The sequence below is a fragment of the Lagopus muta genome, chromosome 1 (assembly GCF_023343835.1).
Source record: "Lagopus muta isolate bLagMut1 chromosome 1, bLagMut1 primary, whole genome shotgun sequence".
NCBI classification, from domain to species: Eukaryota; Metazoa; Chordata; class Aves; order Galliformes; family Phasianidae; genus Lagopus; species Lagopus muta.
In genome coordinates, this window is record NC_064433.1 from 122,745,941 (window position 1) to 122,771,196 (window position 25,256).

The 25,256-nt window shown below is 38.2% G+C and overlaps 1 protein-coding gene across 2 annotated transcripts in view; it reads right to left on the reverse strand.

Moving 5' to 3' along the window:
- The window catches only part of FRMPD4 (FERM and PDZ domain containing 4), a 295,539-nt gene that overhangs the window by 56,971 nt on the left and 213,312 nt on the right, over nt 1-25,256 (reverse strand). Inside the window, exons 1-3 of one of the 2 annotated variants that reach the window (XM_048931240.1) lie at nt 18,095-18,115; nt 12,910-13,070; nt 10,655-10,757 (exon numbers count right to left, since the gene is read on the reverse strand). In XM_048931240.1, the coding sequence (XP_048787197.1) occupies nt 10,655-10,757; nt 12,910-13,066 (260 nt within the window). In that variant the 5' untranslated portion in view covers nt 13,067-13,070; nt 18,095-18,115. Of the gene's footprint in view, nt 1-10,654; nt 10,758-12,909; nt 13,071-18,094; nt 18,116-25,256 lie in introns of those variants that run through there. The other variant, XM_048931233.1, reaches the window with a different exon arrangement.

A 25,256-nucleotide genomic window follows, 5' to 3' on the forward strand; every position in this document is an offset into this window, starting at 1 on the left:
AATTAAGTCTAGACATCTCATACCCTTTGAATCAAAAAGAAACTTGGAACAAGAGAGTTTTACCAGAATAGGATTCAATCATGTTCTTCTCACCTCTACTACTTCTGTCATTTTCCAGCCGCATAGACAATCCACCAGTTACAGCACCAAGCACCATAACTGCCACATGCCTCTGACAGAAAGGAACTGGAGTGTCAGAGCAGGGATGTGAAATGGAAATGTAGAGATAATCACTGTACCTGGATGCTAATGTTAATAGGGATTGCCACCTTCTGTGCACATACCGTCTCAGAAGGTGACTAAAATTCATTTTACTTAGTATATTAAGTGTAGTTTGAGACGTAAGCAGGATTATGATGCTAAAAACTCTGAGTCAGAAAGCTGGAAAGACAAAGCACTGGCATGCCAAAGATAGGTGAAGTTCTTAACATCTTTTGGAACTCCAGAGTCAGCATTTCATTACACAGTTCTTAAAGATTCCACCATTATACCAATGGACTATGAGCTACCACAGCCCCTTCACTCTGCTTACAAAAGAATTTCACCCATTTTTCATTTAGACACTCCCTCAGTCTCCTTCCCACAACAGACAGCGCTACTTCCACCCTGGCAATGAAAAAGTGTTCCCTTAACACCAAACCTGGGGTTACAACACCATTCTATGTGCTAGCTCCTCATATTATATCAGCAGCCCCAAAGAGAAGTGCTTAAAACCTCCATTCGTTCATTCATTCATTCTTTTTTTTTTTTTTCCTTTCTGATTGTATGGTTCAAGATTTTTAAAAGCTATTCATTTTTGTTTTTCTTCCCCATCCACTTTATCTGTGCTATAACAAAGACATAGCAACAACACCAGGAGTTATGCTAGCTTTATTTCCTCCAATTTGACAAACAAATGAGGTTTTGTAAAATGCACAAAAGTCTTCAAACACAGAAACTGCCAGGAGATTCTGCAGAACTAACAGCTAAAGAATAAAGCTATTTCAAACTCTTGAAACCACACAAGATATTGCAAATCGATCATGATCGTTTCACCCTTCTCACAATAGTTCAAACTACCTTTTACATTTCCTTTGAGCACTGGTGCAAATGGAAGGGCATTCCTAGAGCAAGAGATTAAAATCTTTATGCTTTTCCTTGATACGCTTGTAGAAGACACAGCCTTCCAAGGGTCAACTTACAAAACCAGCAAAACATCTCATTTGCCTCCCAGTGCTTGCTATCACCATTGCTGTCTTTCTGTCAGAAACAGCATTTGGGTAATTCACAGTAACTACAAGCACAGTGCTTGGTGTCTTCATTTCCCTTTCACTTGTTTAAGGCACATTTCTCTGTCACACTGTAGCTATTCAGGCAACAAATAAAACAGCTAACTTCTAGGGCCCAAAGGTCCAGCACTATCTCAGCTTAAAAGGGAATGCTGATGCTATCACTATCCATATTTCAATAAGGAAAACAGATCAGAATACTGAGAATTCTAACAAGGTGATTCCTAGAGCAATGCATGTGTAGCCAAGATCATGTGCAAATATAAATAGCCAGAATGCAACTTTTACTTGCAGACAAAAACGTTTGGAAATATCCAGTATGTAGGCTCCAAAAAGCATCACAGGCCTTACATCATGCAACTAACATGGCTCCTCAACAATGTCAATGTTTTCCATTACTGTAGCTTCACTAGATTATATTTATATGCAGTCAATAACAGACTGGCAGGATGAGGGAGTAGTAAACTTCTCAGTGATGGCTGCAACACTTTACTGGAAGGGCAAAGTGGCTCAGTGCATGCAGTGGTGAAGGCACATCTGTTATCTTCATACTTCACAACTGCTGCTTGGTGGCAGCCCATGCTCCTTCTTCAATCCCAGAAACTGTTCAGCACAAACTGAGCAAACTCCTGAAGTTGTCTCTATCTTGTTCTCCTCCTTGTTTTCTGCTCTCTGCTGACTAAACTGTTCTGTGCCACAGTGCTTATCTTGTAGAAGTATAGCTGTCCTGTAGTAATACGCTCCAAGGCAGCCACACAAGCCACATAACATTCAAGTATCAGCAGCAGTATGTAGTGGGCTACCTTGTCCAACAAAACCGTTTATGATTTGGAAATGGCATCCAGAGACAGGTAACAGTGTCAGGAAAGAGAAACCCCTTTTCTGTCCCCAGACACAAGACATGAGATTTTCAGGCACCTCCTCCGACCTATCCAACAACAAGTAATCCTCAGATGCATGGAGCTTGCAGCCACACCACAAGGAGGGACATATATAGAGGAAATCCATCATGTGAAAGGGTTAATTCACATCAGATAAGATAAAAGCTGGCTACTCATCTATATATTTTCACACGTAAGCAATTACTTTGAAACTTTTGCATCATTGTTTTAAAGCAAATCATAGCTTCAGAGTAAATGCCCCATGCCCTATGCCAGCAAGTAAAGCCTGCTTGTCAGGGCATGGTAGTGATGGCAACATTTGCTGGTTCACATCTGAAAAAGGACTCATTTACAGCTACTTGTGCATAGGGCACAGCTGTTCCATATCTCTTCTGTACCTCTGTGTTCTGTTCCCATAAAATAACTTGTTATGGAACAGCTGACCTGAAATTCATCATCACTCCAAAACATAACAAAGTTTGATGATGACGTAACACTTCAAGTAGGTGACACATCAAGCCTTGGAATTTCAAAACGACAATGAACTCGGTAACTGTAGAGGGTATCCAGCTTGGTGAACATAAAAAGAATCTTATAAATTTAGTTCTGAGTGTTCCAAACCTTTGAACTATTGAGCCCAAGCTTGTCTCAATCATACCAGCTAACCTGCTGCTAAGAACACAGGAACGATATGATACTGCATGCTTACACTGATACAAACCATTTAAAAGAAAATATCCATAGTTTGTATCGATTTTAACAGTAACAAGTCATATCTCTCTACAGCTTCTAACTCAGCTTAACTCTTACAGGCCTCCAACGAGGTGGAAAAGCTATTTGAAACCATATTATAGGATAAAAATCTACAGAGAGCAGATTAAATTCTCTAATACATTAGCTCAAGTACCTCAAGCACCTCACCGTGGCAGCCAAGAAAACAGGCAAAGCAGATGATGCTAAATCTGTGCTATCACAATTAGACTGCAGCAGCTAATTTAAGGTATTTGTTAGCTCTGTTATGTTGCAGATACCTCAAAATGTAAAAGATATATATCCAACAGTATGCCTTGAGTCTGACAGGAACTGAGTTCTCCTATCCTGCAGCTCATCTCTACGCTTGGGCCAGCTGTTAGAAGTACTTAAATATCTTGTCAGAAAAAATGTCCATTGATCTCACTTGCAAAACTCCTACCAACTACAGAGAATTTGATCCAATACTTTGTCCCTCAGTTCAGCATTATGCATCAAAAAACCAAAACATTAGTCATTCACAGTGTCAAGGCTTGAACTACAAAAATGTGTACAGTCTCTGAATTTATGTACTGAACTGGGAGTATAATGGACTACCTTCAAATGAAATGTCTGCATGATTGGTTTTTCAGGAAAAGTAGGCTCCAAGATTCTTGACTGCTAAGCAATATCATAGTTAATAACTTAATATGCTTGATTTTTGCTACATGATATCGATGAAGAAAGAATGTCTTTAATATTAAGTTCACCAAAATTGTTTGATACAATATATGAGGTAGTCTAAGCCTGGAGACAGAAACTGCATTTGAGAACTGATCTTTACAGTTGCTGTGAAAAGATGATGATGACAGGCACTGCTGCTGAGCTCATTTTTGCGCTCACATTTAACTGTGATGGTACAGAGAAGGCAGACTGGCCCCCTGATACACTCACAGTCAAATGGCAGCAAAAGAATCCTTATCCACTGCTGGATGATGGTGAGGAAGGTCAGTATTGATTAGATTTACTTTGGTACTTAAAATGCAACACAGCCTAAAACCCTGGAGGGTTCTTTCTCTCCAGTCATATTGTAATACAAATTTAAACAGAAATGCCACTGCAGAATTGAAAGAATCCTCCAGATCCCCATGACAAAAAACTTGCCATCATATTATTTGATGTTATCTCACGTCTCTTACATAGAAAACAGAGACAATAGGAAAGAATAGCCCTTAATGAATTTCACCTTTTTTGTTGTTACAGCTCTGCAATTAAAGTCTTCTGGTGGAATTCCACAGGAAGCCAAATACTGATCTATTGCTTCTAGTTTCAAGAAATGAGACTAGTCTGCTGTAATTTAGCAATTAAGTCAGGTTTCTATTCAAAGATGGTTTTCTGTCCTCCTTCTGTAATCAATGAGTAAATAAAACTTTCTGCAACAGGACAGTTGGCTTAAAATGAGGCAAGTATTTCATACAGATCACGCTCTTTCAATGTCTTTGCACTTGGGATATACAGGGAACCTAGATCATTATTTTAATCAAAGTATGAACAAAGTACCATTACTGTGCCCTATTTGGAGTTTGTTTTACGAGGTAAGCACTGTGTCTGTGTGCCACTCAAACTGTCAGTAAAACATCTTGCTAAATAAAAAGACCCTTTACTCACGTAGTGGACTGCGTAGACTAATGCATACTTAGTACAATCCAGGGCTATTGAATAAGACATTATAGAAATTATCTATTATAAGGTAAATTACTAGTTGGATATTTCTTTATGTGTTTTAAAAAAAGCTTTGGGAGGTTATACTGATTCTTAACTACAAAGATGCACATTTAAAATTAACCAAGAAAAATGAAATAAATGTAACATTAAGCAAATCAACATAGGAAGTTCCACACAAATGTGTGCAAGAACTTCTTTACAGTGAGGACACTGGAACAGGCTGCCCAGGGAGGTGGTGGAGTCTCCTTCTCTGGAGATGTTCAAGACCTGCCTGGATGCCAACCTGTGCGACCTGCTGTAGGGAACCTGCTTTGGCAGGGGGGTTGGACTCGATGATCTCTGGAGGTCCCTTCCAACCCCTACAATTCTGTGATTCTGTAATCAACTGACACAATACATTAATACACTGTATAGTGTGTCAGATTTACATTGTTGGTTACTTTCAAATACTTCAAAAAATCCTATATTCTGCAATGACTTTAATGGCATCTCAAAGTACTAATTGTTAAGGATGAATAAAAAGCTGTACATCACAGAATCTGTACTGGCAGTAAAATAAAAACAGGATGAGTAGCTTGGGCTACAGTTTTGAACAGTCTGTACTTCAAATGCACCTTCTTTCTTTAGTATTGTGTTCACTTGCTTCTTGCTTTGATTTTAACAACACGTTTAGAAAACTTCAATAACTTTCTGTCTTAAATGGAACTCTTCTAAAATGCAACCACAAGTGACTCTCATAAAGGTGACCTCTTTTTGTATGGGAAACCATAAACACGACGTCTAGATTTCTGCTTGAAAATAGCTCAGGAGAACTCAATATGGTACAAAAGCCATTGAGCATTACCCAGAAATAAAGAGTGCTTATGTATTCGTTCTGCAAACCACACAGAATTCATCTCTTTGCAACCTTAGCTTTCAAAGGATGACTGGAACACTAATTAAACGTTGCCAGTAAAACAGGACTAAAGGAATTAGATGGATGAAAATGATCTACAGGGGATATTTATAATGAATAACTCTGATAATCCTCAGTCCTGAGACCTCCTAGGATAACAATAATATCCCTTAATTCATTTAAAAAAACAAATACATACACAAAAAACCAAACCACCAACAAAATCTTGCACCATATTCCTTCTCTGCAGCCCTGGAGTATGCAGAGGAGGTTTTAAATACAGTTTTAGAGTTAAGAAAGCTCATTTCAGTAAGAAATACTTAGAAATAATTAAACATAATTAAAATATTAACATGCAAGAGAGACATTGTGAAAATTTGTGTACTGTGTGTCCCCTTTATCTTCTTGCATTTTCATGTAGTAAAACTGCTACACAAAACTGACTTCCTTAAAAGACTGGTGTAACCACTTTTAACCATTTTTTTAGGAGTTAAATGTACATAATGAATTTGCACCTGATAAGATAGCTCAAATTGCAGCTGTTTTGCTGAAGATGAACAAAACAATCTGAAAACGTGGATGCTATGAATTTTGTGGATAATTTAGAAATACAGCAGAAGTACTGCTTAGGGACATGCTCTTTGCTAATGAAATAAAGATTTAACTGACATTTTTCAGATGTTCTTTGTCCTGGTTTCAGCTGGGACAGAATTGATCTTTCTTTCATAGTGTCTGGTATGATGCTGTGTTTTGGCTTTAGGAGAAAAATGATACTGATAACACACTGATGCTTTAGTTACTGCAGAGCAGTGCTGTACAGAGCCAAGGCTGTTTCAGCTTCTGGTACTGTGAGTGAAGTGAGGAGGCACTGGGAGGGCACTGGGAGGCTGAGAAAAAAAATGCAGAAAAAAAACTTGAAAAATGGTGGGGAGTTGGCCAGGGAGGCTGCTGCTGCTGCTTGGGGCCTGACTCTGCACTGGTCAGTGGGTGGTGAGCAATTGTTTGCTTCACTTGTTTGGTATATATGCAATTATCATTACTGTTCTCTTTTTCTCCTTCCTTTTCTACTTTGTTTTGTCTTCTGATTCTCTCCCCCGTCCCACTGAGAGCTGGAGTTTGGGGAGGTGGGGGTGAGCAAATGACCATGGTGCTGGGTTAAACCACAACATTCTCCTTGGTGGAAATTCAGAATCTTGTGTAATTTTTTGATTGAAGATAGAGTGGAGCAAAAATTTCATTTTCCATTTCCTTTTCCCTCATTACACAACTTTTTAAAAGTAAATTTCCCAGCAATGTTTTTTTGGAAAACAATTACATATTACATGAGACTAAAAACTCTGTTCATTTTCCAAGGTTCACCTAACAGCTAACATTTGTACAGACTTTTATTTAAAAGTTTTGAGTCCAATTAAGCTTGATAAAGCTCTGTGATTATCTAGTTACGAAATCTGTCTTATTTCACATGCAGTTTGTTTGTTTTCTTTGTTTGGTGCACTGTGATTCTTATGCCTGTAAATTGAAAGTAGATTATTTTTTCTCTTACTCTCTGCAATCATAAAGCCAAACCATTTCTTGTCTTTACAAAAAGCTGTGAGGGAAAGCTGCATGAAAACAGTCATAGAATTTCACATCACAAATATAATATACACCTTACTATACCTAATCAGCAACAGACCATATAATCACAGAAAAATACTGTGTTGGAATATCAATTTTTCACTGACTAGTTACAGTACCGTGAAAGATGTGGCACAACACAAAGCTAAAGAAAAGACTTCAATTTGATGCAGCTCTGAAAAGCAGAAGCCTAGTGAGACTGGTTGATCTTTATGAAGAGCCTCCCTCAAGTGCCAGAATGGTGCAGTCTGATTTGGGAAGTGGGTAGTAAAGGTAAAACATCAGCTTCACCTCATAGGGGATTCCAGGCTAAGGTCCAGCACAAAACAGAAGTGTGCAAGAGATGAAAATGGAGTCAGGCTACCTAAGAGAAACAGAAAAGTACTACTTGGCCAGGTAGGAATGGAATTTCCAGTCAGGCTTAGCCTAAGCTCAACTATCACTGAAACCAGTTAAGATGTGAAGATTAAGATGTGCCTATTCTGATACATCAGCAATGAAAGAAAAGCCAAGGGAAAGCTGCTGAATGGGATGGGAAACCTGAATGAAGACACTAAAAAGGCTGAGGTACTTGATTCTTTCTTTGTTTCAGACTTCAGTAGCGAGCTATGCTTTCAAGACACCCTTATCCCTGTGATTACTGGACAAAGATTGAATTAGGGATTGGCTGGGGAAGAGGAGCACTCACAGGTCCATGGACCTGGGTGGGGTAAATCTAGGGCTGCTGAGGGAGCTGGTTTACGCCTTGGAAAAGTTGCTGTATAACATCTTTGCAAGTCATATTGATCAAAGAGGGATATCTTGCTTATCTTAAACAAAACAAAACAAAAGAAAAAAAAACAGAAAAGAGAAAGGGGGCTAGGAAACTCTGTGTCAGTAAAGTTCACTTCAGTCTCAGGAAAAATTTCCACAGAAAATGATGTGGGGTCTTGTTGGACAGCAATTAAAACATGAGTATACAGTGTCCTCTGCCAGTGAAGTGCATAGTGCACTGCACAAGCAAAACACAGCCAGCAAGCTGAGGGAACTAATTATTTCTTTACCTTGCAAAGCTGTACATTTATCATTCTTTCCAGTTTTGGATCTCAGATGTTCACTGACAAAAAGCTGCTAACAGTTAACGACAACTAGAGACTCTAGTGGAGAGCCTCTAAAATAGCTATAAAGCTTAAGCACAAGACTTGGAACTGACTAAGGAAAGAGGGTTTAGCCTGAGAAAACTTAGGGAGAAAGCCAAGTCTTCCAATATCTAATAGGTTGCTACAGAGAGTGCAGAGCCAGATCCTCCACAGAGACAGGAAGACATGGAACAAGAAGTAAGGGCCACAATTTGCACCAAGAGAAATTCCAGTTGGATATAAGGAAGGAAATTGTTCATGATGCCACTGGCTAAGCATTGAAACATCTGCTCAGTATGGCTCTCTTTGAAGATAAACTTGACCGGACATGTGCTGAGAAAACATGTCCAACTTTGACACTAACTCTGCTTTGAGCAAGAGATTCTGAACTGACCTTCAGAAATCCCTTCCACCTCAATTTTTGAATGATTTTGTGATTATACTCACTGCCTCCTCTATGCATCTAAAACATACTCATTGCTATCAGCTGGAAAACAAGATTTCAAAATTGCTTCCATCCACATTGAAAGCTGAAAGCAAGTATTGTTTTCAGAGTTGCAGACATATCCTATCCTTATGAAAATATTTTGTTATAGTAGAACGGATTCATTACTTCACTGGCGTAAAGAAAAGCTTCTGCTATGATATCAGTACATACAGCAACAGTTTCTAATCATTCCAAGTGTCCCACTGGCATGAAAAGAAAGCTCTTCATTTCAAATGCTGTAATATACAACTCCAGTACATTTCATTTTGAGTCCAATCAAAGAATGAGTCTCTGACAAAATTCCAATGGCAGACAGATTTTGAGAGCTGAGACAGGCTTATAGTTTTAAAAAAGTGTTACCAAAAGATTCCACTGGAATACAACAGCACCTAATTTGTTACCTATAGAGTCAAGGTAATTAGGAAGGGCTACATTCTTATTCTCATCTGAGAGCAGACAGAGCAATCAGCCACATAGTAAGCCCTGTTTGTTTCAGCTGTAATCAGTATAGTTTTCCTAGACATTATTACTATATATTGCTGGAAGCATGTAAGTGAGATGGAAATCCTAATTCTGATTACTAGGATATCAAAGAATCAAGAAAAGAATGAAGACTTCAATACGAACCCTTTACGAAGACACTGTGCTATAAAAAATGAACCTAAGATCCATTTGTGAAGCTTATGCCGGTGGTCAAGAGACCATAAGTCACAAATTTAATAGGAGTAAGATTGTTTCTGCAGTTTATGGGGTCTCTTTTTCAGCAAAAAGCAAGTGTCAAAGTTCCCTCCTGACTGTTACGTGAGTTTCAGGTTAATACTTTTTGTTAAATCTGGAAACGCATGATATTTTGACCACACTCATCTAATAGAGATAAGCACGTGTGGCTTGCACCTCTATTGCTGTAGTAAAGAGGCTTTCATAATATTTCTGTAGCTTCTTTCCCCAGGAATTGAGCACCCATCTGCACAAAATGTGATATGTATGGGGAATACAAATGTAAGGGCATTCTCTCAGGTGACAGTGATAACACTGACAGCTACCAGGCCTGAGGAGAGGCACCTGCACAATTAAAACTTGCATATGTTTCAGAAATTAACTGGACCAATTCAGAGTTTGTACCAATGAGAAAAAAGACATAGAAACCAAACACGTCTCCAGTGACCTAGGACCTGAACATTGAATTAAGCAGTTTTGTATTTAGTTTTTAGTTTTTGAATTAACAGTTTTTTTCTTTTTAATGCAATATACTAACATTTCTTGTTACTCAAAATACAGTTTGTTGGCCACATCACATTGGTTTCTTCACCCTGAGCATTTTTCAGTTTCTCTTTCCTTTCTTTCTATGGACCATTACAAGTATCAACATTTTTCCTTTCCTGAAGTATCCAGTCACACATTTCTCTTGTTTTCTGTCTCATATTTACACAGCCCTGCCTGCTCTCCTCACACAAACTCTTCACCAGCAACCCACCCAAACATGTACCACTCTTTGAGCTTTTCTACATACTCCTATCTCCACTCTCAAAATTCCCCCAGTATATTTTCTTTTCTTTTCACATACAACAGACTGTCTCAACTTTCTTCTCGTAAAAAATGCAATAGAAAAACAATGACTGAAGCTGCTTAGCTCCAGGATTTATCTTTTCAATAACTCATACCAAAACAAAATGTCCAGAGAATACTATACTCTTTTGATACTCAAGCATTTTGGAACTGTACCAATACCCTGTTATATGTTTACAGTTTCCCAAAGGACATTTAAAAGGATACTTCATTTCTGTACTGGAGTATCTCACCCTTATTCATTATGACTGAAATAACATTATTTTCTCTTTTTTTCACCATGAGAAGGCAAGACTGCAGTATAATCAAATAAGTGCACAGGAAGTAAGCCAGTGGGTTCATAGTTTAACTGACAGGACATCAACTACCTGACAAGGTCGATGACTCTCTCCCTCGGAGCAGTGCTGACAGGCTCATCATTAATCATTATGATCTGATCCCCCGGTATAAGCTTTCCTTCAGAGGGGCCGCCTGCAGATAAATGAAAAAAAGCAAGGTTAGTAGACTATTCAGAATGCACATGCACACTCTGCAGTTCATATGCTGAGTCCTTTCTCTTCAACTAATGGCGTGTTTAACACTTTTTCTAACTTTACTTCCTCACCAAGAATATCTCAAAAGCCACTGACTGAACAATTTCTACTGAAGTTACTCAAGTTAAATTCCAAAACAATATTTGGGCACCTAAAAATAGGGGCTAGATTTTCTGGAGGAGAAATAGGCCCCATTAGAGTGACCTAATTCATTCTTCAAGTTGTGATCAGCCACAATTCACAGCTTTGCTTATCAATGTTTGTTTGACATTCGTATAAGACCACCCCTGCTAAAGGCTCCTTTTCCTATAATTATGTAATCCCCTTTAACTACTGTTAAAATCAGGAAATCATTTTCTCTGGTGTCTATGCATTACTTCTTGTCCCAGCCAAAGTAGCACTGGAGAACACCATATTCCTCTTTTCTGTGACACGTCACTCACCATGTTTGAAAGTCGTTTGCACATCTTTCCTCTGAACTTTCCTGTTCTGGGCAAGACAAACCTGCTTCCTTCAGTCCTAAAATAGTAAGTTTCTATGCCTCCAGTCTTGGAGCCTCTTTTCCTTTGCATTCCTACTACTTGGTGAACAGAATTTTACATAATGTGTTCAAAAGCACTGGCACTTTCAGTTAGATGCAGACATTAAAGATTAGTGTAACTAGGCAATCAGACTATGTGCTTTTGAATTTCGATACTATTTAAATTCATGCTCTGTTTTATAAAATGCACATAATATTTTGCTTCCAGCATGATTACATGCCCAAAGGAGAGAATAATATCACAATTCCAAATCAAAAGTTATATCCTGCAGTCTCTTGCCTTTAAGCTCTGCATTCAAGATACATAGAAAACTATCAAAAAAATCACCAGTATGAAGATAAAGTCTTAAAAGAAAATGTTTCAGTATCAGAAACAATTCAATTAGTAATTGTGCTAGTGCTGTTCCTCTCCTCTCTTTGACTTGAAGATTTTACTTTGTTTATACATCCAGTATTCATGGATGCAAAATCCATATACAAGAATGTTGCTTTGAACTCATCTTTCCTTCTATTCACTCGGAATGCAAGGTAATACTTTTCCCAAATCAAACAACAACAAAAAAAATTACATTAATAACGCTAACTTGGGAGAAAAGATCTGTCTGCTTCAGTTCAAATATTAGTTACTCCATCTGAAAGCAATACAATCAATGCACACACGCGGGTAAATGACATCAGAACTCCATGCAGTCAATTTTGCCTCTCCTCTGCTCTCTATGGGGATTCTGCAGAACATATTGAACAGGAGCAAAGTCAAATCCCTGTCCTTAGCTCCAAGGCAATTTATGTAACAGCTGAACTTTTAAGCATAAAGCCTGCTGGTTCAGGAGACTAAGCAGTCCCACCAATTCAAAAATACCAAAAACCTCAATAATTTTCACTGCAGTTAGAAGTTTTGTAGATACGTTTTGATTTTGCTTTTTTTGCCACTTGATTAAAAAAAAAAAAGGAAAAGGAAAGAAAAAATGTCAGCAATAATATTCTTTAAAGCCGATGACAGCATGAAAAACATGTAAGTTATAATCATGAAACTCCGTATACCTCCTGAGATGCTGATTAGATGGCAATGAGGGTGACATCAAATCAATATGAACATAAGTGGGAGAAGACATTATTTTCCGAATGAAGTAGATAATTTTGTTTCAGGCAAACAACAGTAACAGCTCAGAGCAATAATCTAAAACTGACTTTCCGTATGTATTGTTTGTATTTAATGTATTCACATAGGGTTCAAAAAGGAGGAAACTACTTCCTAGTACTACCCACCAAGCAATTCTGTTTACTTTTTCTTGTAGCTTGAAGACTTCAACACTACTTACATTTGTAACTATATTTCATCTCAGTAATTAAGTTCCCAATCAGTATAAATACATTCACAGAATTATCATTGACACTCTCAAATAATTGCACTTCTTTTGAAGGAAACAATAGTAGACAATACAATTTTTTAGGAATATCACTACAGCTATTTTCTCATTTAGCAATCCAGCCAGTTAGTGATACTAAGAAGTGCCAAGTTTGCTTTTGGGGTCACGTGAGGAAAACATACCTGGTGTTACTGAGCGTACAACAACTGGCTTTTCACTACCAGCCACAAAACCAAATCCTAGCACAGGATCCCTCCTCATTTCCACTTTCCGAGGGGCTGGAGGGGTTATTTGGCAGCTCTCTATTCGAGGGTCTTCAAATGTGGCTGATTGTGTCATGTGACTGTGGGGAAAAAAAAAAAAAAAAAAAAGATGAAAAAAGGAAGAAATTATTAAAACATGATTTTGGGGTATCTACTTGAACCAAGTACTTTCTGCTACAACATGAGATGAATATTTGAAATGTTTTCACTGTGAGAAATAAAATATCAATGTAATAATTTTTAATTATATTTTCTTATACATAAAATAATACCGTTGTTTACAGGTCTCAAATACTAATCAATAGTATCAACCTGCAAAAACATCCCTCTTTGACAGTATACATTTAATCATATCCCATATAAGAAAGAAAAATAACCCAACAATAAAATCCTTGTCGTCTGTGTTTGAATTTTCCATCCTTCATTTGTTGGAAGGGAAAAATAATAGAGTGACCTCCTTATAATATAAAACACACCAATTAGACTCCGACAGTCTTTTGCAAGAGGAGACGACAGGCATTAATATTTGGTTTTCTAAGACATTGAGAAATATTCAGAGTGGAGCTCTTTCAGACTTCCTGAAGCACAGGTAACCGCTCTTTATTTCCTTCTTGAGAAGACTCTCCAATGTCACACCAGACTGTTCCAGCAGGTATGGAGGGGGAGGGAGGGAGAACACATTGAGAAAATCTCTTTAGCAGCAATTACTAAAATACCTTAATTTCAGCTTAAGTGTTACAACAAAATTTACTTGTTGTACATAGAAGAAAAAAATTGTCATGGCTGGAGGGAAAGATTTTGATTTTTCTAGAAGAAAAAAAAAGAAAAAAAGCTATCCAGTAAGACATACCGATGAAAGATGTAATGGATTAAAAGCACAGGGACTGATAAGCTAACATTAATGAATACTGAAGTGTGGCCACTGCATGCAGACTGAACTTTGTTGCTTTGCACAGGACAATACTTCATGTTTCCCGCCCAATGACTGGAGCTCCCTCCTTAATCATGGCTACCAACTCCCAGCACTGATTCCATTGACAACCAAACCACTCATCTCCTTCAAAATGCCATTAATTAAGCTTATGCTTCAGGTAACCTAGGAAGACACTCATGCTTCTTTATAAACCACCACTGGAGTCTTGACTCAAGAGAACTGACAAACTGGCAGCACTGAAGAGAAGGCAACACTTGATTCATTTATCATGAAGACAGATTACGTCCTATGTCATCAGGTCCTCACTGGTTTTGATAGTGCTAAAATATTTGTTTAAAGCTGCATGGCCAGGAGGTAACTCTTCTTTATCTTCAAGAGACTGTAAGTCTGCAGGTGCAGGACTAACTCCAGTTCTTGGAGAGTTAACACAATAGACAAAGGAAGGAAAATGCAGACACCATCTGCAAGGAAAGCACAAAGTCCTGCTCTGAGAAAGGTCACAGCCAGGTGCCCAACCTAAGTAAGTTCTGCAGGACATCAGAGAGGCAGATATCTCGTCATCATTTTGAAAGCTGGACAAATAAATAAATAAAAATACGAAAATCAAGTAGATTTCCATATCTGACAGTCTTACACATAAAATATTAATAAATGAAAATTAGGAAATGTTCCACACAACCATAATCACTGCTCTCATCTCCTTTCTCTTTACCATCCCCAAAGCACTCCAGACATATGTGATTCATAAGGAGAAAAATGTCATAGATTTGTTTTCAGCACTAGTGGCATGCAAAAAGTTCTTCTGATCTTTTTCCTAACACATACACATTGTGCATGACACCGACCTCCATTCCTTCTGTGCTCTTTTATTACTGATACACAAAACAGCAGAAAAATCCCTGTAAACTCTCAGCAGGAGTTTTTTTCCCATTACTGGATTTTTCTAGGGCTTTTCTTCAAAGAAACTCTCTATCCCTATCACTAGATTCAGACTGCCTAAGAGCAAAATGCTGCTTTTTTATGCATATGATCAGAGGTAGCAGAAGGCTATGTCCTTACAAAAGCGGAGAGAGAATATCTCTGTGCTGTCCTAGCATCTGCTAGGTGAAGTCAGAAAAGAATATGTATTTTTGCTATGTATAAAATCATATCTCAGACTTCATTCTCCTCTGCCTTCTGCTCTTCCATTTTTCATCAGTAAATTCTAGGTCTATTTCCATTACTTTCATTCAAAAGAAGTTAGAAAGTCTAGAGTGTTTTATGCAGACCCTCTATGAAATTATCTCCAGATCCATCAGCCACACTCCTCCCCATCAATTCCTATCATAATTAGGGCTCCCAGATACCCAAACATTTTGTCTTTGAATGGGACATTTTCTGAGCTGTCACTGGTATTTCAAAAACTATCTATTTAAAGTTGTGAATTTTGCTTTGGTAGGGAACACAAGGTTCTGCATTTGTCACCTCCTCTAGGTGACAGCCTTACCAAACTTCCTCAAAGTTAAAACACTATTTTATCACTTCTTTCTAATAGCTGTTTCCATTTTTGTAATTGGGGCACTATGATCTGCCACTGTTTCCAAAGAAGAGATGCAGTATTTACAAGCAACATGAACATACTGCTTAAGCCTTTGAGAACTACTTTTCTGCCATTTTACATCCTCTCTCTTCAAGCACTTTGGTTTGAAAACTGAATCGGTAGGAAGAAAAGCTCAAGAGCTACATTTCAGATAATAAATTCCAGGATCAGACCTAAGGTTTGCTCGAAGAGAGCTCTGCTAGTGGATGCCTCGCTCCAGCCACCACATCATCTCATACTGCGATTCTGCAGCACCGTAGCAGCACAGTATCACTTATTCAAAGCCTAAGCAAAAGGATCAACAAAGAGCAGTTCATCAAGATGCTGAGTGCCGCAGCAGGCTTTATTGATTTTTAAGGTTATCCACCTTCAAACACATCAACGAAAAAGGCTCTGCATCTCGTACTTCCACAGCTCGCTGCATCAGGTATTCTTGTATCACTCAGTGCTTTGGAAGTGTATATTGAGAGAGCAGTACGATATGTGCATATGACCCCAGAGGAGATGAGTGCTCAAAGCTCTGTGTGATAATAGGCTGACAAACCCATCTCTTCCTGCGGATAGCTCATTATTTAGATGCCAGTTGTAGTGCCAAGGTAAAGATTTATTTAAATGTTGCATTAATTTGAAGTATTTGATCTCCACCTCAGTTATGGAAAATACTGACTCCTGACGTAAGCAATTAATATGCTAAGAGTTCCAAAGAGTTCCTGTGAACTCAAAACCAGTACCTTGGGGAACCTTAGACTGAGCATCATTTAAACAGTGAAAGATCTTACAACAATGCAAGGTTCCCTTTTGTTTCAAGCATAGTAGGAACACATTTAAATGGTACTGTGCCTAGATTATACCTCTTTCTCTCTCTCTCTCTCTAATTTTTTTTTAAGGAGAAATGGAAGAAAAGGAAGAAGACTCAGATTTTAAGTATGAACTTTTCTTTTTACATACATGAACACAAGCTGCCCTTACATCACCTTCTCAGAAGAAATATTTATTTCCCACCATTCTCAATAACTTTACAAAAAAGCTCTCTTCTCTGACATATTCTTTTTGTGAATAATAAGAGACAGCTGCCAGCATTAAAAAGAGTAATTCTTAGACAACTTCTTGAACAGAAATTTTATATCTTCCAAGATAAACTATCCATTATGGAAAATCATAGCAAAAGTTTAATTCCAAGTACTTGTGCTTAAAACCTCTCTGCACCAATTATTCCACTCAAAAAAAAAACTACAGTGGAAAATGAAAGAGAAGGTTCCTGTGTGTGCATGTACCTAGACACAGAACAGATTGGAGGCATTACAGTGTTGAATAAAATTGGTGTGCACACTCAGTCCTAATGGATGTGCATTGAGTGAAAGAGGGAGAAAAACAGCAAAGAAAAATATCCTGGGGAATACCGATCAGCTGGAACAAAGCAGCCAGCAACTACAAGCATAAATCAGCTGCCCAGTGTAATAAGTGCATATCTGAATTCACGCTAGCAAAATTAGAGATGTGATTTAAGGCTGGCACTTTGCATCTTTGGATCATTAGCTTCAGAATGGCTAACTTGCTAATGTTTTCTTTGGAAATTTTGTCAGTATTTTCCTCACTCAAATTAGACATGATGAGTAACCCAAACAACATCTAAACAAAGACTTCAGTTAAAATGAGAGCTTGATTTTAATAATGCATATTAGTAATCAAAATCTAAGTATCCTAGCAAAATGTTTTTCTACCTTCCAATTTTCATGTGTCAGTCGCTGGTATTTGGGATACTAAGTAGGCTAATTCCAAGAGGTTTGTACATGGCAGCTAGAAAAGGACTGTCCTCAGTCAGCTGACATTTGTTATGCATGAGTTTGCTTCGGGATCTAATTATGCTATGAATCTTAAAACTACAGCAAGAAGCCAGTGACTCTGATTATGAGATTACTTTGGAAATATGTAAAAAAAGATACCTGAACTACTTTAGTTCCATTCTGCAGTGACATTCAAGAAAGAGCATAGAAGGTGTTACCTCAAGGCGAGTTAAATATAGCTGCGCAAACACTATCTTAACTATAATCAGATACTTCCATTTTATCACTACACCTTGGAGACAAGCTGCATTTTGGTGTTTCACTTTGTATTTTGGTATTACAGTTAGCACTGATAACTTCAGAGGCTAACACCAACTCTCTGTTTGATGGTTTTAATCCTTAGCTGTAAAATTTCTCTGCTATACCAGTTGATCTAACTACAAAATAGACTCTCATTTGACTTTGATGCAGGGCAGCTTTAATCCTGGGCAATGATTGAGAAAAATCTGCAGAAATGTCAAACCACTCATGGACTGATGAGTGGAAGTTGGCTTGGAGGACAGAGATAAGAAATTCTTAACATAGGTTCAATTCAGAAATAGCAAAAACGCTTCAAATTGTTGAGTACTGTTAAAGGTCTGTCTCATTAACTTGAAGGATGTGGAAAACCTGTTTTGCTGACTGCAGTTATGATTTTCAGACTGATAATATTAGACACAAAGCAAACATTCAGGTGCATCTGTCCACCTGAACCACTCAGCTCACCAGATTGCCCATCCCGCCCTGAAACTATATCTTGGTTCTTACCCTATTCAGAGTCCTGGGTTGTATGCTTAAAATTCCTTTGTAACTGGGAGTGATAGAAGTTATTTCAGCAAGAAAATTAAGAAGGTTTGACTCGCAGTCTGGCATCTGTCTTCAGGAATCAGCAGCAGGTGAAATGGCTTAAGTCTTGAGACAGCATCATGGAAATTAATAATAGTAGAAGACTATTTAATCATTTTTCCCTTGAATCTGGAAAGACTATCAAAACAAACTGTTACAGGTGAGGGAGGACTTACCAAATGCACAAACTCTGCAAAGAACGTTTTATCTTAACTAGTTTCATCTTAACTAGTAGCTAAATATGAAAGACAATCTTTTCTTTCCTGTTTCCTCAAGTTCCTGACAACTCTCACTATACCTCAAGCTAATTTATTTTCTCCAGGAAAAAATCCCACAAAATTATTAAGAGCGAGGATGTGTCAAAATGATGTATCAACTTTACCTGTCTTCTACTTGAAAGTGACATTTTAGAAAAGAAGTGCTGAAATAGTTATTGTATTGTTAAGTAAAATTGCTGCTCCTGCAGAGAATCTGATGCCTTGAGAAACTCTTCTTTAACTCCTTTTTGCAGCAAAAAAAAATAGTTGCTCACAGCTCAAATATTCATTTTAGTCAAATTCAATGGACGAAAGTTGCATTTTCAGGTGCTTAGAAAGGAGTTAATTTTTGACACATCGGTGAAACAACTCTACATTCCCTACTTTTTCACCAGTTTTCTGCAGATGTGTATGTTGAGAATTCAATATCAAAGGCGTACAATAAAACTGGCAAGATTTATCAAATTTGTTTTTCCTTCCTAGGACCATTTTTCTGCCCTGGTGTCAATTATATTTTTTCATAAAGTTCTTCAGCAGTTAAATCCTCTAAAGTCAGGTCATTTTATAGCACCCTAGAAAATGTTGGCATATGCCATCTGGTTGAACATATGGTAAAAATGTAATTAGAAAGAAAAAGGTTTGCTGGTTTCAGAAGTTGGTGACAGCTTTTTGATAAAACTGGATACAGGGAAATCTGACACACAAAAAAATTCAAAATCTACTTCTTCCTCTACTGCTGGGCATGATGTGCAATCTAAAGCAAGACAACGTGAAACAAGATCACAGTGAATAAAAGTGACATGAATGCAAATGTAGGGTGGGTAAAAAGATTTATGCTCAGATTCAGGCAAGTCAGAAATACAGAAAGCATATTTTACAGCGACAATCAGCACTTCGTATTAGAGGATATTACATGTAAAACATGAATTCTTCTGTTGCACATATGAATGATATATATTAGGAAGGAAACAGAATTCTGTACTTGAATCCCACAGAAGCATGGAAACAAGCCATAAAGCCCACTGCAGCCTAGCAGCTGCTTATTTTCAGTTTTGTATCTACCATCAAGAGGTTCAGTCTGACGTTTTTCTCTCAAGATGGCCAAAAGCATTTGTAGAGCTGTGTTCGATGTGAGTTCTGAGTTTTTCTGCCTGCTAAAGTGGGACGGAGCTTTTAAGGCACCAGTCAAATAGAGGAAATCACACAGAAATATCTCAGTGCAAATTGGCTGCAGCTAAGGAAAGGCCACAAAGGATGGTAGGAAAGATAAGCAGAGACTGTGCAGAGAGGATTCAGGAATATCACAAGATGAGGTATGGAAGAAAAAAAATAAAATAAGGTTAATGGCATTTGATTACATTAGAAAAATCTCTCAAATAATCATCTTTCACAAAAGAAGAAAATACAAGTAACACCAGCCATGTGAATGCTGGAATTGCTTTCTCTGTAGGCAAAGCATGATGCCAGCCTCTGCTTTCCTTACTGCTTTCTTTCACAGCCAACAAAAGCTCACCAATTATTCATACGTACTAGACTGAGAGGTCAAAACTACGGCCGAGGAGCCCAATGAGTTGCACAAGCAACTCCAGAGCAAGTCCCTTAGTGGGGCTATGTGGGCACAGGGGAATCCCAGTGTGGGAGTGAATGAGGCCACCCAAATGGCCAGAGTGAACATCAGATGGATATGCCTCAAATGCACTACCAAATCAGCTTTATCTTTTCCCAGAACAGAAGTTTAGGGCAACAAGATGTCATTGACATCTTGAAGCCTTTTGACAGCGTGGCTTCTCAAGAAGGAAACCATATTTTTTTAGGAATTAGAACTGCTGGCACCCCTCCAAAGAATCAACTTCTCACATCACAGAGGTAGGACCAGAAATACACCCTATTTTTTCCTCAAAAAGCATCTTTTTTTTCTTATGTGAGTGGAACAACCACATTTAGAATCATAAACTATATTGAGACCTTAAAAGATAAACTGAAACATAGCTTTTCATTATCTTCTACACACGCATCAATAAACCCTGCTACAACTGAAGACATAGCAAAGGGAAAAGAAGATTTACTGAACTGCAAATACACAATAAATTAATTTGGACTGAAAGTGTCCCCTGGAAAATAGAGTGAACAATTCCTATTTGTTCTGCTTTGGCAGGTTTCATTCCAAGTAGATCAGAAGTAATCTGTGGGCTCTGGCCTTGTTGAGCTCTGCAGAAAGCCACAAAGAAGCACAGACCTATGTGAAATGCTGCAGGGAAAGGAGCTATGATCTCTAGCTCAACATGAACAATTGGTCTAACTGAAACATTAAAATAAGAAAGAGGAAGGAGAAACACCTTGAAGATAGATTTTCATGTGTCCAGGCTGCCCAGGGCCCCATCCAACCTGGCCTTGAACACCTCCAGGGATGGACAGGGCATCCACAACCTCTCTGGGCAGCCTGTTCCAGCACCTCACCACTCTCTCTGTAAAGAACTTCCCCCTGACATCCAACCTAAACCTTCCCTCCCTCAACTTAAAACCATTTCCCCTTGTCCTGCAGTTATCAACACTTTCAAAGAGTTGATTCCCCTCCTGTTTGTAGGCTCCCTTTAGGTACTGAAAGGCTGCAATGAGGTCACCCTGCAGCCTTCTTTTCTCCAGGCTGAACAAGCCCAGCTCCCTCAGCCTGTCTCCGTAGGAGAGGTGCTCCAGTCCCCTGATCATCTTTGTGGCTCTCCTCTGGACCCTCCCTAACAGCTCCCTGTCCTTCCTGTACTGGGGGCTCCAGACCTGGACACAGTACTCCAGATGGGGCCTCACAGGAGCAGAGTTGAGAGGGACAACCACCTCCCTGTCCCTGCTGGCCATCCCTCAGATGACAGAATTTTGATGGGTTTGTAGTAATCCCCAGTGCAGCTGGGCTTAGCAGGAACAAACACCTGTAATACCAAAGACTGCTTCAACACCCTTATATCCACATAATTCCTCTTGGCCTACACTCTAACGCAGGGAGGGAAAACAATGTAAAAGGACAGCAGGATGGGAATAATTAACAATCCAAACCACGGAACGCCTAGATGCAAATTAAAAAGAGGACAAATACTCATTAATTTACTAGTCAGTTATTTACATATGAAAAAAAAAAAGGAGAAAGTATGCAATGCTGCTCTAACCCTACTCCATCCATCAGAAAACCTTGAAAGACTATGTTTTATGACTTAGAAAGCTTCAAGTCCTTCTGACAAAAAGAAGCAGAGAAGTCATGAGCCAAGAGAGTCAGCAGAAAGTAACCATCCAAAATTTTTGTCATTGTTTGCAGCTATGGCAGTATCACAAGGAGCGAAGTGAACATCAACTCAGTACAGTACGAGCACATTCAGATAAGCAGATGCAATAATAAATACAAACAAAACCAAAACTCCTTCAGCAACTGAACAGATGAACAGGTCACAGAAAGAGGTCCAGAGTTTTTACTAATTTTCTTTCTCTTACAATATAACTGGTAAGGATCCTGAGCCAAAGCCAACCCTTCTGATGGTATCACAAACTGATCATTTAATCTACTGCATCTCCAGCAAAACATAACTTTTCTCAGGTGAGCACTAAACATCAAGTGCAAGCACCTGTTAGATGAAAGTAGCAACACAAAATTTAAGCTAGTAGTATCTGTAGATTGCAGGTGGTTACATAGTACAACAGCCGCTTAGTTTATCCACAACTCTGTATTTAAAGATTCAGGGATGTATTATATCAGGATAAGATACCTTGGGTACCATAATGCACACTCACAAACAAGCTGAAGGCCTGGCTTCAGCAAAGAGCAGCAGAACAGCCCAGTTAGAATACTGAGCATCAGCGAGGCGCACACAGAGAAGCAGTAAGATCAACACAAAAAAGCATCCAGCTTCACATGCAGGATATGAAACCACTTCCCAGGTGAGCCAAGCGCAGAGTATCTAAGAGAGTTACTGTGCTTTTGTGAAGAAGTCTGACTACTGCACAGAAGCAAAGAGTGCAAGAAAGTTTTTTATTCTTTGCCTATCGAAAAGAAGTGAAAAGATTCTACTAGCAACCAAGGTGTGCAAAATTACTTTAAAAGAATTTCATAATAAATGCTGAAACCCCAGAACGAAATCTTCATATTCAATAACTAAGTCTTCATAACCGATCTTCAAAACAAATCTAATTCTGTAACAACTCTAGAGAAGGCCTCCAGGGCAGAGGTGGAAGAGAAATTATCTCTTCCATCTCTCTTTCTTTTAACAGTATACAAATAGAGAGGATTACTGTTCTTGACTGCTAATTTGGTAGTATTCCATTGCAACTCCTCGGTAAAACCAAATGAGAAAGAGAACTTAACTGAAATAATCCAGAATGACAGAAGGCAGTGATGGGAGGCGAGGCTGCCAGATAGAGCTGTCGTGTGAAAATTAAACTTGGAATATAATAAGAAGAAAAAGACAGGTGCCTTTGATCTTTCTTTTTCTGATAAGCTGAACACAGCTTCATACACCTGAACACAACGTGGATGAACAATTTTTCTTGGCCTTCTTTTTCATTTCAAAGTAAGTTGCTAATCTGTCTAAATGAAATAGCTCCTAGTAGCCACGGGATATTCAATATACCTTAAAATTAGGGGTTGCTGATGATCATTTACCAATTTAATTACATTCAAGGAGCTTTTGCTAATGCCTGTGTGTAATTTCTGTTTATCCATGTATAAAAACAAGTCACAACTACTAATCCATTAAATTTGACAGTGTGTATATAAACAATATTAAAGATAGTATGCACACTTAAGATCAGCATCATGATGCACTTAACGTACAAGAAATATTGCTTCCTTGCATTCATAAATACTTGAGCAAGGTCATTATGGTCTTCAAATATTTAAAGGAAGATTACGAACAGGAGGGAAACCGACTTTTTACATGAGTAGACAGTGATAGGATAAGTGAGAATGGTTTAAAACTAAAGGACGGAAGACTTAGATCAGATGTCAGGGGAAGTCTTTCACTGAGAGCGTGGTGAGGTGCTGGACCAGGAAGTCCAGAGAGGCTGCGGATGCCCCATCTTTGGGAGCGTTTGAGGCCAAGTTGGATGGGCCTCTGGCCAATCTTATCTAGTACTTGGTCTAGCAGTGGGAAACCCTGCCTGTGGCAGGGGGTTGGAACTTGATGACCCTTAAGGATCCCATGATTCAAGATTTTTAGAAAGGAAAGGAGCTAAAAAGCAAAATTAGGTATTTCAGAACAGACTCCTTGGAACAGATGGATTGAAATGGGCTGACAACTTCCTATTGAGAAGAAGTTTGTTCAGACTGAAACTCTCTTTTTACGGCTAAGAAAAAAGTCAAACAGAATTGTTATTTACAGTAAGGCTGAAAAACAAATTAAAAGGAAGTCATGATAGAAGTTGCAGTTATGCTGGTCAGCACATCAAATCTTCCTGTTTATCTCAAGAAGTCCCAATTCATTGTAAACAGAAAGATCTCAGTCACTCGATATTGGAAACTCTAAATAAGTAAATGAAAAGTGCCAGAAAGGTACTTCAGGTGAAACATTCTGATTTGAAAGCGTAAAAAAGTGAAATAAAAAGATGCATTAAGGACTGTAAAAGAAGAATGTATATCCAGGCACCCATGCTGGGATAAAGGCTGGGATGCCTTCTTACCAGTCTCATAAAGTGGTGGCTGAATTAGTACAACAGAGTAACGAATGCTGATCAAAAATCTCACTGCTAAATAAATTATTAAGCTAGTTATTAAGCTAGCCAACATCTAATCCAACTATAATAATGTTACGATTATACCTAATATATGGAAGAAAATTGATGCATTTAATGTAAATATTTACTATGTCATCTGTTATACAGGCAAACTTTAAGTTCACTTTATCAGTTCCTAAAAAAAACTACAATTTCAGGTGAAGTGCCTGAGAAATTTAATAACCCAGGATGATGCTCTCTTCCCACAGAGAAAAACAAATCTTTTCTGCTTCTAAAAGAAAACTATAAATGAACAGGCACTATGAGTTGTATAACTCTTGTCTACACAGCAATGCTCACAGAGCAGTGGCATCAGCAGAGAAAAATGGTAAATCCAAACTAGAAAGGTATTTTGAGACATTCTCATTTACTACTGCATGTTACCCAATGACTACTCTTCAATTATCACAAACAGGTATTTTTTAAATGTTTAAGAAAATATTACAAATTTGAGAAAAAATTTTCCTGCAATACGTGCAGCAAATACTGCTTCATGATCTCCTTTTTTCCTATTGTAATTCATGAAGAGAAAGTTTTACAAGATTTCTAAATAGACATTTAATTTTGATGATGTGGAAATAGGAAGATTTGAATACAGCATGTTTGCATTTTAAAAAGAGAACATAAGACTCAAGTTTAATTATCATCACATTACAATCGGCACAATCTTATGAAAAATGCAGCCTTAGTACATGTAATAAACTCTTAAAAAAGAACTATGAGACAATCAAATGGTATAAATACGTTTAATGTTAGGACTTTCCACAATTAATTCTACTGTTAGACGATTAACTCCTACAAGCTTCACCTTTAAACTCTGATCAACATCTTTAAGTAATTCATAAAAATAACGTGTCATTCCACACCGTCTTGAAAATGCGCTTGTCCCTTTCATCTCAGCTGAGGGCACTAAAAAGAGTTATGGTCATATCCAGCCCCATCAAGGTCTGACAGGAGCATAAATACAGAGCGCAGCCACCATTGCTACAACTGACACCTGCAGCAGACCCAGTGACCAACCCCTCCTGTACATCGGTGAGAATGTACCAAAAACACCCATCAACTTCATATTTTTTAGT